At 37.5% G+C, this 15,642-nt stretch overlaps 1 protein-coding gene across 4 annotated transcripts in view; it reads left to right on the top strand.

The window, feature by feature from the left end:
• SLC30A6 (solute carrier family 30 member 6) overlaps positions 1 to 15,642 on the top strand; it is a 30,545-nt gene that overhangs the window by 9,944 nt on the left and 4,959 nt on the right. Inside the window, exons 4-13 of one of the 4 annotated variants that reach the window (XM_024552630.3) lie at positions 969 to 1,011; positions 2,395 to 2,460; positions 5,121 to 5,201; positions 5,677 to 5,712; positions 6,420 to 6,514; positions 9,297 to 9,345; positions 9,658 to 9,777; positions 12,564 to 12,666; positions 13,587 to 13,634; positions 14,590 to 14,658. In XM_024552630.3, coding sequence (XP_024408398.2) covers positions 969 to 1,011; positions 2,395 to 2,460; positions 5,121 to 5,201; positions 5,677 to 5,712; positions 6,420 to 6,514; positions 9,297 to 9,345; positions 9,658 to 9,777; positions 12,564 to 12,666; positions 13,587 to 13,634; positions 14,590 to 14,658 — 710 coding nt within the window. Of the gene's footprint in view, positions 1 to 968; positions 1,012 to 2,394; positions 2,461 to 5,120; positions 5,202 to 5,676; positions 5,713 to 6,419; positions 6,515 to 9,296; positions 9,346 to 9,657; positions 9,778 to 12,563; positions 12,667 to 13,586; positions 13,635 to 14,589; positions 14,659 to 15,642 lie in introns of those variants that run through there. The other 3 variants (XM_024552631.3, XM_045189311.2, XM_045189312.2) reach the window with 3 other exon arrangements.

Below are 15,642 nucleotides of genomic sequence, written 5' to 3' on the forward strand. Positions count from 1 at the left end.
AAAAGATTTTGTTTATTTATTTTTAGAAAGAGGGGAAGGGAGAGAGAAAGAGAAGGAGAGAAACATCAATGTGTGAGAGATACAACAATTGATTGCCTATTGTACGCCCCTAATGGGGTCCTCGTCAGCAACCCAGGCATGTCCCCTAATTGGGAATCGAACCAGCAACCTTTGCTGGCAGGCACTCAATCCACTGAGCTACAACAGCCAGGGCTATAATTTAAAAAAAAACACAACTTTAAAGCTGTTTGAAAAACTGAGATTCCTTTTTAATGTGATATATTAGAAATTCTCTTTATGCAGTTTATAAATAGAATTTTGAAATTTATTGGATTTTTTTGAAAGGGAAATCTGTAATAATTGTGGCTTGACCTCTTATATTTTTATTTATCATTATTTTTAAAAAGATTTTTATTTATTTATTTATTCATTCACTCATTCATTTTAGAAAGAGGGGAAGGGAAGGAGAGCGAGGGGGGAAGTGTTGATGTGTGAGAGAAACATTGATCGGTTGCCTATTGCATGACCTGGCCCACATCCCAGGCTCGTGCCCTGACTGGGAATCGAACTGGCAATCTTTTGGTTTGTAGGAGACACCCAGCCCACTCTGCCACACCAGTCAGGACTATACCATTATTTTCATTCTGCTATTCAAAGAATCTATTTAAAGTCGTATTCAGATGACAGAAGGCAAAAACTATTGCCACAGGTCTTTTGAGCACATACTGAGTTATTTTTTCCAATGGAGAAATCAGGTTCTAAAGGAAGCTTTTGTACTAACCAACGTTGACTGCATATATTAATCAGATTTACTGGGTAATTGCCAACATACGAGGTTAATCAGTGATTTTTTTCTTTCTTCTTTTCTTTTTATTTTGGTAATGGACACCCCTGTTGTGAACAATTTTGGTGATTTGCTATATTCCTAATAATGGATTCAGTAACATTTTAATCAATCTGTTTTGCAGCTTTAACTGCCTATACTTACCTGACCATTTTTGATCTATTTAGGTAAGTTTTTTAAAAATCTCCTAATATTTTGATGCTGATAAAGAATTTGTTGCATAACAAATAAAGTTGATAAAGTTATGAAGCTTTCTTTGCTTAAAGGAAAGTAATCTGTGAAATAAGTAAAATTACCAATATAGGACACATATATAAACAATAAATTAACATATATACTGGAAGAAAATACTGTGTGCATAGCAACAGAAAAGATAATATCCCGGTGTTAGGTCAGATGCTTCAAGTGCCTACCTGTGGGTGAGTCAGCGGTGGCAAGGGAGCAGGGTCACGTAAGAACATACCAGTTTTGACCCCTGGCTGTTTAGCTCAGTCAGTTAGAGCATCGTCCCAATATGCCAGGTTTGTGAGTTCGATCCTCAGTCAGGCCACATACAAGAATCAACCAATGGCCCTGGCCCCTGGCTCAGTTGGTTGGAATGTTGTCCAGTACACCAAAAGGTTGCGGGTTTGATCCCCAGTCGGGACACATACGAGAGGCAATTGTAAAAAACACAACTTTAAAAAAAAGAATCACCCAATAAATGCATAAATAAGTAGAACAATAAATCGATGTTTCTCTCTCACCTTTCTTTTTTTAAAAATAAATAAATATTTTTTAAAAAATTAAAACAAAAAAAGAACATACCGGTTCCCACTGTAACTGGTTATGGGGAAACAAATGAGGGGCATTAGTAGCTGAGGAGTAATAATGAACTAGGGAGACAACCTAGTGCCTCCTTGCTTCCTGGGGTTTTTTAGATTTCCGTATGAGAGTTAAAAAATACCTTGATACCTTCAAGATCCATGCCATATGAGTATGTCATCAGGATGTATTTACATTAATCACATAACGTAATTACTTGATTGGTCTAAAAACATCTGAATTGAATTACCTGAATTTCACATGTAGTTAGTTGTTTTACAGTAAATTTCCACTATCAGTTAGAAAATGAACATCATTTTACTCCATCCAGAATGTTGTCAAGGTGTATTAATATTTAGCTTAACTTTTATCTAAGATTAAATAAAGCTTATGAAAGTTAAAATGTATATGCCTAGAATGAAATACATTACATTATCATCCCTGTGTCATTTTTTGCATGCTCAGTTATGGAAACTACTTACCGAGCAGAGAAAGTGTGGGTTTAGGTTCTGTTTAACCGACTTGACGATGTATCACAACGTTTTTCAGTTTCTCCACATGTTAAAACTGTCATGTGTTAGGATACTCATTGTAAATAGATTATGAATTATTACATAAGTTTTTGTTAATTCTGAGTAAATACCGATAACTTTCAGCATCTTAGGAATTCTGAAAACTTAATTTCTTCCTCCATGTTCTCTTCTAGCTATAGAGTTAATGCTAAATTTATTTTTCTTTTTACTTAGTTTAATGACGTGTTTAATAAGTTACTGGGTAATGATGAGGAAACCTAGCCCTGTCTATTCATTTGGGTAAGTTCAAATTACGTTATTTTCTGCTAACTTATTGCTATTAAAATAATAATTATATTAGACAATACAGAGATGGCTAGAGTAGTTCTAGAAAACAAATGTTGCCTACTTAGTGGAATAGTAGCAAAAGTAGGTAGAAAAGGATCTTCCAAGTTGATTTAGATAAGAAACATGAATATTTAAATTTGTCATGTTAAAATAAAATATTCACATTGTGTTATTTTCTGCTTTATAAAACAAATATTAACATAATGATTTCAAATTAAGTTCTTTTGTATTTGGGGAATCTTTCATTTTACTTAGAGAAAATAGGGAGAATTTTCACGTAAGTGTATCTTTTAGATGTTAAAGTAAAGTGATATATTTTAACATAAATGCAGTGGTAGAGATGGATTTTTACTGTAAGACTGGATTTTTTTAGCAATGGACTAACAAAGAATTTGAGATTTCTGTTTGTATAGTCTTAGAAAATACTGAGAGTTGGAAGATAGTCTTTTGTATTGGACATTTTTAAAGATATATATTAGGAAAATGTGAGTTCATTTCAACTTCAAGGAAACAACTTGAAGAATTTTACGTTGGTAAAGAAACTCTTGGCCTGCCCTGGCTGGTGTAGCTCAGTGGATTGAGGGCCAGTCTGGGAACTGAAAGGTCACTGGTTTGATTCCTAGTCAGGGCACATGCCTGGGTTGTGGGCCACGTCCCCAATTGGGGGTGTGTCAGAGGCAACTGATCCATGTACCTCTCACATATTGCTGTTTCTTTCCCTCTTTCTCCCTCTGTTTCCTTCTCTCTAAAAATAAATAAATAAAATCTTAAATTAAAGAAAAAAAGAAGAAACTCCTGGACCAAACTTACCCTTCCTCACCATACCATTCATTGGGATTATGTTTACTTGAACAAAATTAGGGAAGGATTGTGTGTGTTTCTGGGATTTTTTTTTTTTTTTTTTTTTTACTTTAACTGTGGGACAAGGCAAACTAAGACATTAATGCAAAAATCTGTGACTCTGAGTCAAGGCTTTCAGTTGTTAAGTGACATAAATCCAACTCAAAACTAGGTTGGGGGACAAAATGGAGATGTGGTCAGTTTAGTAACTAAAATGTAGGAAGACTGAGGTAACTGGAATCGCGTTTAGGACCCTCGGGTCATTGTCTTTCTCTTATTTCTCAGGCCTGCTTTTCTTTGCATTTCATGTTCAGTTTCCCAGACTACTTTCTTCCACTATTAAATGAATCACGCCCAGCCAGACCCTAACTCATTCCTTTTTACCTTCACCCTAGAAAGGAAAGGACTCTTCCTTAGCTGTAGTTCCAAAAAGCCTGAGAAAGAGCAGTTGATTGGCCCAGTTTGGAACAGATGTTAGCCTTTAAATCAGTTTCTGTGACCAGGTGACAAGGTGAAGTAAGGACATGACAGCTTTCATTTTGGCCCTCTTGCTTAGAGTGAATGGGAAAGGAGGGAGCAATTAAACAATAAAATTAAGCATTCAAATTAATTGTAATCAGTCACATAACTTGAAAAATCTATATTTAGTATTTCTAAAATCTAGTTCTTCATCTCTGAGATCTATTTTCATTTCAGACTACCTTCTTGACAGCTTCACTAAGATGTCTAATTGGCGTCTTAGGCTTAGGCTAGAATTCTTGTTTTCTACCCCTAAAACCTGTTTCTCTACAGTTTTTCCATCTTAGGAAATACACCAACACGCAGTTGCTCAAGCAGAAAATTCTAGGCATTATCCTTGGATTATTCTCTCACTACCCTTCTGTCCATCAGCAGGTTATGCCAAGTAAACTAAAAACACATCCAGAATCTGTTCCACCCCCATTTCTGTCTGCACTAGTACCACCCTAATCAGGCTCCCTTCATTTCCTGCCCCAACCAATGACCATCATCATAACTGATCCCCATGGCTCTGCTCTTACCCCCCATAGTCCATTTCCCCATAAACTAGAGGTTTTCCTTTCTAAACCCAAATCGTGCTGTAAGCCTCCTCAGATCCATCCAGTTGTCTCCCATCGTACTTAGAATAAAACCCTGAGCCCCTTCCCCAATCTACAAAGCTCTCGTGTGAGCTGGGCCCTGCCTACTTAATCACTTGCATGCCCTCAGCACCACACTGTCTGTCTTCTGTAATTTGAGCACAACTCATTCCTGGGTTAAGGCCTTTGTATAAGCTATTCTGTCTGCTTCCAGTGCTCCTCACCCGATTTGTTTGTTTATTTATTTTACACTAGATATGACTTTAAACACTTACTTTTTCTCTTTGTGTTTCAAGTTCTCTCTCTCTCTTTTTAAGAGGGTAAAGTAACCCTCATAAAGGGTTGGGAGGTTTAGATGAGGTAAGATGTTAAGCACTTTGGCCAGTATCTAACACAAGGTGAGTCACTGAAGTGTTAGCTGTTGATTAGATAATGGTTATTATTAGAGAAGTAAGAGCCGTATGTGGGTCCCTGGGAATATATGTTGTACAAACAGACACTCTTTTTAATCCGTGATGTTCATTCTAGAAACTCTACATTCTGTTCTAACAGTGTTTAGCTTATAGTAAGCATATGTATATATTGAGTGAGTGAATAAATGAATATAAATGTGTTCCGTAAGTACTGGTTCGGGTTGAAAGAATAATGCCAGTCTAATGAACTTTCTGATTTCAGATTTGAAAGATTAGAAGTCCTGGCTGTATTTGCCTCTACAGTCTTGGCACAGTTGGGAGCTCTCTTTATATTGAAAGAAAGGTACATTTGTGTATGATGTTACTGTCATTCTAAATTCCGCCTGTGCCGTCTCCGGGAACGTAAAGAACCCAGTGAGAGAATTTGGTTTGTAGGGTGTGCAAATTAGGAAGAGCAGTGCTGGAGTTTTCATAGTACAATTTCTTCATATTTCAGACTTTTCCCCCTTTTCTTCACCCTCTTTTATTACCTTCTTTGAAGCTACTAAATCCAGTTATAGGTAGGTGTGAGTGGAAGGAAGGGATTTAGTGAGCTATGTTGTAATGCTCAGTACTACAAACCCATTGGAACAGGTTTGGTAGAGAAAGATTAACATTACATATCAAGGATAATTCGAGAGTCCCCTTGCCTCACCCCTGCTGATAATCAACAGTTGGTTATATGAAAGATTTCGTGAATTTTTTGAGCTAACCATATGTTTAATAAAGCTTTTTTATTTTATAATTTATAGGACTTAATTCATATTTCTTTCTTTTAGTGCAGAACGCTTTTTGGAGCAGCCCGAGATACACACGTAAGATTTTGCTTTTGACCTAACATATAATTACTGTTAAGTCTAATTCCCAGGTGTGATTGGTGTATTACTAAACAACTATTACTTTGGCCAGTATTAGAGTTCAGGGTGGGCAATATACATTTCATTGATATTGCAAAAGCAGAATCTCCAAATCCCAGGACTCGTCTTCATCCTTGTATGTTCCCTTGCACTGCAGACGAAGGCCTGTCTAACCTGGCTTCAGGTCCCTCATTGTTTCCAGGCCCAGATCAACACACTAAACCAGCCCCTAGGCTCTACTATAATGTAAAATTTGATTCTCAAAATCTTTTAGTGGCACCTGCAGAAAAGATGGGATTGTTATTATCTTCCACATACGGGCTTCACCTATTTTGGTGAGTTTAACTCAGGACATTCTGACCTGTCCAGTATACTATAAACCAGATACCATTAGCATGTATACAGATTTGTAACAGCACTTACCTGTAGGACAGTAATGTTAATGCTAAGAGTCTGGCTTTGTCCTGTGTTAGGTGGAGCAACAGTGCACAGGACATGGGTTACAGGGCTAGAAACCAAGGCCAGATTCTGGCTCTGCTATACCAAACCGCAGAAGCAGACAGCTCCGCCTCCCCATCTCTTTCTCGTCAGTCTGCATGCTGAAATTTCATGTTAGTAGTACCAAGAAAAAAATAATGGCAAATGTTATTGTTGTTCTTTTGTAGGGGAAGATTATTAGTTGGCACTTTTGTGGCCCTTTCTTTCAACCTGTTCACGATGCTTTCTATTCGGAATAAACCTTTTGCTTATGTCTCTGAAGGTATGTTTTTTGTCATTAATAAAAAATATAAATAATCTCTCATAAAAACAAGTCTTTTGTTTGTTTCATTAACTTATAAATCAGTGAGAAAAAATATTTTGAAGAGAAAAGAGAACTACCCCAAAGGTTTTCAAAGTCTTCTTTAAGGAGAGATGTATATATATAAAAAAATCTAATTAGTTCAAGCTTTATTACTTAAAAACAGGTAGGACGCCCTGACTATTTGTGGCTCTGTGGGTTGGGCATTGTACTGCAAACCAAAAGGTCAACAGTTCAATTCCCAGTCAGGGCACATGCCTGCATTGCAGGCCAGGCCACCAGTTGGGGGCATGAGAGAGGCAACTAACCGATGTTTCTCTCACACATTGATGTTTCTCTTCCTCTCTTTCTCCCTCCCTTCTCCTCTCTCTAAAATAAATAAAAAATTAAAAAATAAATAAATAAAAAAAATAAAAACAGGTAGGACTAACATGCATTAAATTCAATCGGATGAAAAATTAGATTTACCAAATAGCACGAATGAGATTTTAGGTGTATAACGTGCCTGTAAAAAGTCTATTGTGAGCATTTTAGAAGCATCAGGATACTTAGAATAGCTGATGTGTTCACTGGAATTAATTGAATTCTGTTAATTAAGTTCCCAGGTATTTCTGTTTGGCTCTGGTGGGTGGGCATATATTTGAAAGTAGCAAAACTTTTTTCTTTTGAAATATTCTTTTATTTTCAAGTCTTTAAAAATACAGGCTGATTTTTTACTTCAGAGGCCCAGCCCACAAGGGGCCAGCCACTGACTGATGAGGAAGTAAGGCAGAAACAAAAGTAGGCTGTGGGCATGAACCTGCATCTTGAAGCAGAGCTGGTGAAGGGTCTTTTTAGGTCTCACGGACTCGAACACCAGAGCAGTCAAGAGAAGAAAGCTTTCTGCAGTGCCCGTTCAGGTTTAAGTGACTTTGTGCGTGTCATGAACTCGGAGTTATGTTTGTATGGGTGAGAGTTAAGAATTTACTGCATGAACTTGAAAATTTATGACCAGAGTTATTTTGAAAAAATTTGTTATTAAAACAGTATAATGCTCACACCAGAAATTTTAAAAAGGTACAGATATTTAGAAACAATACCTCTCTGGAAAGATCAGAAAGGTAAGAGAAGAAAAGAAATACCGATGACATCATGACCTTGAAATAACATCCGTTAACCCATTTTACCCTTTTATTTTTTATGCACATGTGTGTATCTTTGCATTCTTATAATTGTATGGATTTACAGTTCTATGTCTTCCTCATTTACAGTATCTGGAGTATTACCTCATTAAATACTTGGAAAAAAATGCTTCCCTGTTTTTTGGGATACAGATTGATTTAACCTGATTAAGAAACAAAAAGACTCAGAAAGACCTTTTGACCCTTACCCCTTTCCTTCCTTAAAGATTCAGACAGAGAAACCTACTTCCAGAAAGAGAATTTAGGATGTGACTTTAGCCTAAGTTGGATCAAGTGTGGTGAATAGGGGGACTCCAGGCGTTTTAGCTAGATACCCAGTGTGTCCCTTTGTTGCCTGGCAGGTGTGTTTGGCTCTTCCTTACTACATGTAAAGTGCCCATTCTCACCTCTGCAATGTAATACCCATTTCCCCCCTTTCTCCTTCGTCCAAAAATGTCAGGGATTTATCTTATCTATTTATATTTATGTATAAAGCTTTGATTTTCTCCTGTTAAAGAGAAAGAAAAAAGTGCTTTCATAATATTTCATCATAGGAACATTTTTAAACATTTGTCTGTTCTTACGCATTTCCAGCTTTTACTTTTACAAATAATGTTCTAATCAACTTCTTTGTATTAAATATCTTGTATGGATTTATGATTCTTCTTTAGGATAAATTCCCAGAGAAGAAATCACAAATGGATTAAAAATACAACATTTTTAAAGGTTTTGATATGTATTGCAAAATTTATTTCCAAAAAGGTTATTTAATTTGCATTTTCATTAGTTGGAAATGAAAGTTCCCCAAAACATCAAGATTTGAGACATTAGCTGAAACTTGAGTGCAGAATAGTATCTGCCAGACATTGTGCTAAGTGTTTTACATAGAATAACCCATTTAATTCTCCATAACCATATGCAGTAAATGATTTTATTATCTCCGTTTTCCACTGAAGCTCCTAGAGAGACGTTAAGTCAGGTGCTCTAGGCCACACATCTCTTTAAGGGCGGAGATGAAATCTGAAGTCAGGTATCCCTGCATCTGAGGTTGCTCTTAACTGTTAAGACTATAACTGGCTTTTGTGCAAGGCCTGTGGATCTTTTCTTTTTTCTTTAATCAAAATACACATAAAACAAAAAAAGAATATTCCCAGAACTCTGGGTAAATGTAAGTGGACACTTGAGCCTGGAGGCTACTTGTCCAGGGACACTAACTAGTGAGGGTCTTTGGATATCGCCAGGTCCCCATCTGGCTCTCTGAAAGCTGAGTATATGTAACCAGTCTCAGCACACTGTTTAGGAAACTGCTTTCTAGTAAAAGAGCCTTCAAAACTTCAGATGAGTAGCCATAATGATACATATAAGTTCACTAATTCCTTCAGGTCAACTATATATTGTTGAAACTTTTTGCTTTAGTATCTTAAAGGCATAAAAAAGGAGAAAGTTCTGTGTTTGAGGAGTAACATCCTTTTGTAATGTTATGTGGATTGTTACCAAACTTATTTTGAAAATTAAAGAAATCATGTATTTCTGGTAGTGATTTATTCTTCTAAATAGATAATTTAAGTGTTTTCTTCTTAAAGCTGCTAGTACGAGTTGGCTTCAAGAGCATGTTGCGGACCTTAGTCGAAGGTAAGATGTCATGGGGTTTCACGACATGTGATTTTAAAGGAATGCACAAGAAAGGCACGTGTCATGGGACCTTACACAACGTATTGCTGAGGTTAATACGTTAATCTCACAAATTAGATTCTTATTCTTCCTTTTTCTTTTTAATCGATGGTTCAAAAAAGACCTTTATAAGTTGAGAGCTTTATTGCCAAATCCTCTTTGCTTTCTTTAAAAGATAAATGATGCTAAAATACAAGTCATCTTTTACCAGACATTCATCAGTGTCACACGAGCGCTGCTGATGAATACTACTTTTGTTTGTTTCACTCGTAGTGTGTGTGGGATTATTCCAGGGCTGAGCAGTATCTTCCTTCCCCGAATGAATCCATTTGTCTTGATTGACCTTGCTGGAGCGTTTGCTCTTTGTATTACATATATGCTAATTGAAATCAAGTAAGTATTTTTCATTCTGTCAAGTGTGTTTCCATTCCTGGGGCCTGACTAGTAAGGGCATCTCCGGGATGGACGGGGTTAAGGTCATAGCATGTTTGCTTATGACCTGGGTCACTTTGATCGTGTCTTGTCTTCAAGTGCCTTCTCTGAAAAAAGGGGTTGTATTCAGTAGGTATTTTCCACTCCAGTCTGTAATGCCGACTGAATGCCGTCTGCTGACCTGATGAGTGCAACAGAAGAGGACAGTAAGAGAGAAATAAGCAATAGCTTGCTATTCCTGAAAGCGGGAAGAGAAGTAGGTGTGAAGCAATTTTTTTAAAAAGCAAGCCTTTGAGGAAATAGACTTTACAGCTACTCTAAGCTTAACATTTCATGACATGTAATTCTTTGACTACATACCCTTTAAATACTAGTGTTAATTGGAATCTGTCCTTAAAGTATTCTTTTTACTGTTTTGTATACTCTCCTGGGAGATCATATACAATTATCCATTTTTATTTACTATGTATGTGTGTATCCAAAACCGTTATTTCTAGCCCAGATCTATACTGAATTCAAAAGACATATTTTAGTGACTTCTATTCACGTCCACCTCAGCGGAACCTGTTTTCCCCTATTCCTTTAACACCGTCACCCTTCTCCCACACCACACTCCTGCCTCAGGCAGCCACTGATCTATTCTGTTTCTTAGGAGTTTGATTGTTTCAGATTCCAGATATTAATGAGACCATACAGTGTTCATCTGTCTCTGACTTACCTCACTTAGCATAATGCCATCAGGGTCCATTTATGTTGCTGCAAATGGCAAGATTTCCTTTTTTTTTTTTTAAATCACTAATATTCCTGTTTCCATGTCTTTGTTATTATACACAGTCTTATAATGTATTGTTTAGTTTTTCTTATTTATTTATCTGTCCCCTCCTCATTCTCATTGCTGCTTCCCAAACTGAGACCTTTATCGTCATTTCCTTGGCCTAATTAGAATGGTTACCTTCTGGTCTTTTACTTTTCCATTTTCACACATCTCTGGTTTTCCACTATTTTCCTACTAATGTGATCATTCAGAATTTCAATGCCAGACATATTTTCCTGTTTCAAAATATTCCCTTTTGCCCTGGCTGGTGTGGCTCAGTGGGTTGAGTGCTGACCTTCAAACCAAAAGGTCACTGGTTCAATTCCCAGTCAAGTCACATGCCTCGGTTGCTGTCCAGGTCCCCAGTTGGGATGCACAAGAAGCAACCAATCAATGTATCTCTCGCACATTGATGTTTTTCTCCCTCTCTTTCTCCCTCCCTTCTTCCCTCTCTAAAGATAAATAAATAAAACCTTTAAAAAAACCCAAAAGCAAAATACTCTCCTATGCATATTTTAAAAAGTTAAAAGTTATTAGTGTAATAAAGCCCCTATTAACCTTACCAGCCACCCATCTCTTAACTGTTTCTAGTTTTGTTGCTGCATCAGGATTTGTATGCTCTTGTGCATGCTGTCTCATTTTTTTTTAAGTTTTATTTATTGATTTTTGAGAGTGAGGAAGGGGGAGAGAGGAACATTGATGTGTTGTCCCACTTATTTATGCACTCATTGGTTGATTCTCGTATGTGCCCTGAGCAGACAGCAAACCCACCACCTTGATATATCAGGGCTGTGCTCTAACCAGCAGACTACCTGGCCAGGGCCGTGCTCATGCTGCTTGCACTGTCTACGCTGTCTTCCTTCTGTCGCCTCACTCTTCTTTGAAGGCTTAGCTCAAATGTCACCTCTTTATATTTAACCTTTCTGGCTTACCTCTGCCTCAGTAGCCTCCACACTCACTCCTTTGTGCATCCATGATTCCCTGTAGGGACTTCTCTTTGCATGTAGAGGGCTTTATTACGTTTTCCATGTTGTACCTCCTGCGATTTCAAAGGCAGGAGCTATGCCTTACTCATATTTCTATTCCCAGCACATGGGAGAAAGTTAAAAAGTGTGCTTGTAGCCATTGACACTTAGGTCTGTTTGAATGGAACAGTCTGAACTGTTGTTGGGATGTTGCACTTCAGTCACAATGTTACTATAGCAAATACCTTGGAGTCCTGGCTGGTGTAGCTCAGTGGATTGAGCAAGAGCTGTGAACCAAAGGGTTGCCGGTTCCATTCCTAGTCAGGGCACATGCCTGGGTTGTGGGCCAGGTCCCCGGTAGGGGCCACATGAGAGGCAACCACAAATTGATGTTTCTCTCCCCCTCTTTCTCCCTCCCTTCCCCTCTTTCTAAAAATAAATAAATAAAAATATTTTTAAAATCTAGAAAAAGGAGATTCTTTAAAAACAACAACAATGACAACAACAGATACCTTGTAAAATTGCTGGGCAATTTTCAAAATTTTAATAGTAAATATTTGAAAGTTATTTTTTATAGGAAAATTGACACAATCATTGATGACCTCTATTAGTGTCTGTATCACAGATTACTGTTTGAAGGGTTTTATTTGTTGCAACAAATGAACATATATGAAAGCTTTATAGTTGACAAGTAGATTGACTAAAAATAGGTAGTGGGGAAATGCTCACCTTTCATCTTCATCATCTCCACATTAATTTACATAATTATTAGGGTTTTTTCCCACTGAACTCTGGAGAGAAAGGATTTGGAAAATTCTTTGTTTTTCTTTGAGATGCTCCCATTGCCGTTAGTGACCACTTGTGATAAAATAGTCCTGTTGCTGTAGGTAATTAACGTTTGGTAGATTCAATGGTAAGCAGCCGAGTGAGGCATACATTTGCAATCTAGAATTGTTTTTTCCTTTTAGCAATTATTTTGCTGTAGACACTGCCTCTGCCATAGCCATTGCCCTGATGACGTTTGGCACTATGTACCCCATGAGCGTGTACAGTGGGAAAGTGCTGCTTCAGGTAAGGGTCTTTCAGTGTGCATGTGGGCCGTAGCCACGTTCCTCCGCCAGATCGTAAAATCGTATGTGTTCTTCCTCTAGATTGTGAGACTTTTAGCTCTTGGAGGGCCCTGTTGGAAACGGAGCCAAATAATAATCTCTGAAATTTTTACACTAAGAACTAGAAGGAATTACATTGGCCCATAAAATAGGCACAAATCTTCCTATATTTGTAATATAAAACAAAATCAAAAAAATTAAAAAATTGCTTCTAATAATGTTTCAAGTGAAAGCAATGTTACTTAAATTTTTTTTTAGATATTTTTATTTTCCTTTAATAAATTTGTGTAAATTTATCGTATAATCAGGCTATTGTATAATATTTATGAATGTTTTCTTTTTTTTTTCTGTGGTTGAATCAGTAAGAATTTTAAATTTCAAGCTTAAAATTAAAATGGTAACTTATTACCTACTGAAACAGTGGGAACAGCAGTGGACAAGAACCTGCGTGGAGAGGTAGTTTCCCAGCACTGGACGTGTGTGCGCACGGCTCTTCCTCCGTCTCTGCCTCATGCCTTTTCTGGAACTTATGGGTAGTGCCCCGTCTTTAGGGCCGGTAACAATATGACGATACTTGTATAGTGCTGTACTCTATACAAAATGTTACCTTCTTAAGGATTTTTTTGTTGATTGATTATTTTCATTGGTTGATTCTTTAAGCCTTATTTGGTACTTGCAGTAGCAGCTTCTTTGTGAGCTGCAAAGAGCATGAGCTGCTTCTTGATGTCGCCCCACTGCCAGGGCCGGTTGAAACCTCTCTTCCCTAAATAATGATAGGGCACCTGCCAAACAAAGCACAGTTTGGTATAAGACACAATATTGTTAGTTTCTGGACCATTGTTGCAAAAATATCCCTTGATACATATTTTATTTCTTCCCCAGACAACACCACCTCATGTTATAGGTCAGTTGGACAAACTTATCAGAGAGGTAAGATGGAATGATAAATAAAATCATTTAAATTTATAATTAGAGATGCAAAGAGTGGGTACAAATAATACTTAATTCAATCCTATCTAGACTCTAAGGGAGTTTGTGTTCCTAACTCTTTAGGGGACATAACTGACAAAAGCAGAAAGATTGAGGAATTGTTCGGTCTGGAGGCCAAATTCACTTGCAATAAATGTGGAAGGTAATGGTCTAAGGACCACCCTACTACCTGTATAAATGCCATGATTTTTATGATTTTATATTCACACCTAGGGGTTTGACTAAGTTAAAGTCCATTTTACTCTGTTCATTGCTTCACCCCCTAACAGCTTGGGGATTTATATTTTGTGTTAAAAATTTCCACCTGTTAACTAATGAAGGAATAAGATAATTGAATTATTTGGATGTTGAGAGTGTTTTAAACTTTTGGTTGTTGGTATCACAAAGGCCAGTTTTACCAATAGAGTTGGCCACTCTCTCAGCTGGTGGAGCCTGTGCCACTGCACCGGTGGGCCACGCACTGTATCTTGCCTTGGAGTTTCTGTGGGGCCCGCATCCAGAGAGCATGCAGTGTTGTGCAGAAATTTGGTAAGAGAGAATTCAGAGAAAGACATGATAGAGGAGAACAACCGAGAGCACAAATGCTGGCTGTCAGTGTATGCCATGTTTATAAAATAGAAACACAGTGTTGAACGAGGCGGGGAGGGAGGGGCAAAGGCCTGACTTCAGAAGGATTGATGCAGACAAGAAACTGGAGAAATAAGGCCTTTGCTCTACTGCACAAGCAGAAATGGTATGTTAAGTGAGTGGTCTGGGACTTCTTTTGGCTAATGGGTGTCCTCATGCAGGGCTTGGCCATGTCATGTCCAGGCTAAGAGCAAGTCCATGCATAGCGGGACTGGACTGTGTCGGATATGTCAAGTAAAAGCAACCCTATTTCTGTGTTTTTGTTCAGGTATCAACCTTGGATGGAGTTTTGGAAGTCCGAAATGAGCATTTTTGGACCCTAGGTTTTGGCTCACTGGTAGGTTTTCTATATATTATTTAGTTATAATTTAAAACATAATTTATAATTTTCAAAACTAAAAAAAGTACATCTTTAAAATTTTTGTAGATCCTTTGATTCCCATTTTTGTTCAGTAGAGTCTGAAATGTAGATAGATTCAGAAACTTAATTGAAATTAATAGAGGGATGTTTTTTTTTTCCCCCAACCAAATGATCTTAATACTGAACTGTCCAGAGAAGACAAATTCATAATCACATATTCCTTAAGGTGAAAGTGTTGCAAAGGGACAATTTTCTTCTTAATTGCAGTTCTAATTTTGGAGATTTCGCTGCATGTGTTAGAGTTATAACAACACGACTTGCTGCAGCACGAAAGTCCATGTTTTCTAACCCAGTTTGCACGTCACTACCAGGGAAACACCGTTATGGCAGGGCTTCATTGCTGCGTCCGGGATGAGGAGGAAAATAAAGAAAAGTGCCTAGAAAAATTAAATCACCATAATCCTACCATGTAGAGGAAATTGCTATTGATATTTTGGTGCTTATACCTATACATTTGTTCTCCTCAGAAAATGAGATCATGCTGTTTTATAATGTGCTCTTTTCATTTAACATACCATGAACAGCTTTTCGTATCACCAAATATTATTATTCTAATTTAAAAAAATAAGATTTTTTTTTTTTTAAACATAACACGAATTCCAGAGGTAGGCAGATTAGGGCTGGTCCGGCAGCTCAATGTTACATGCATGTCACAGTCCTTAGTTTCAGGTTTATGCTCTTTCCGTGGGGAATGGCTGCCTCGTCCCTGCTCTCCCTCTCTAGTCATTTGCGGTACCTGAAACTTACTCTCTAGTAAATTCTTCAGGAAGAGCTGCGGGGAGCGACATTTCCTAAACTCCTGAATGTTGAAAACAGTTGTGGCTATTATACTTGATAATCGTTTTGCCTGGATATAAAATCCTAGCACATACTTTGTTTCCTTGAGTTTCTTCAATATAT

The sequence above is a fragment of the Desmodus rotundus genome, unplaced genomic scaffold (genome assembly GCF_022682495.2).
Source record: "Desmodus rotundus isolate HL8 unplaced genomic scaffold, HLdesRot8A.1 manual_scaffold_251, whole genome shotgun sequence".
Lineage (NCBI taxonomy): Eukaryota > Metazoa > Chordata > Mammalia > Chiroptera > Phyllostomidae > Desmodus > Desmodus rotundus.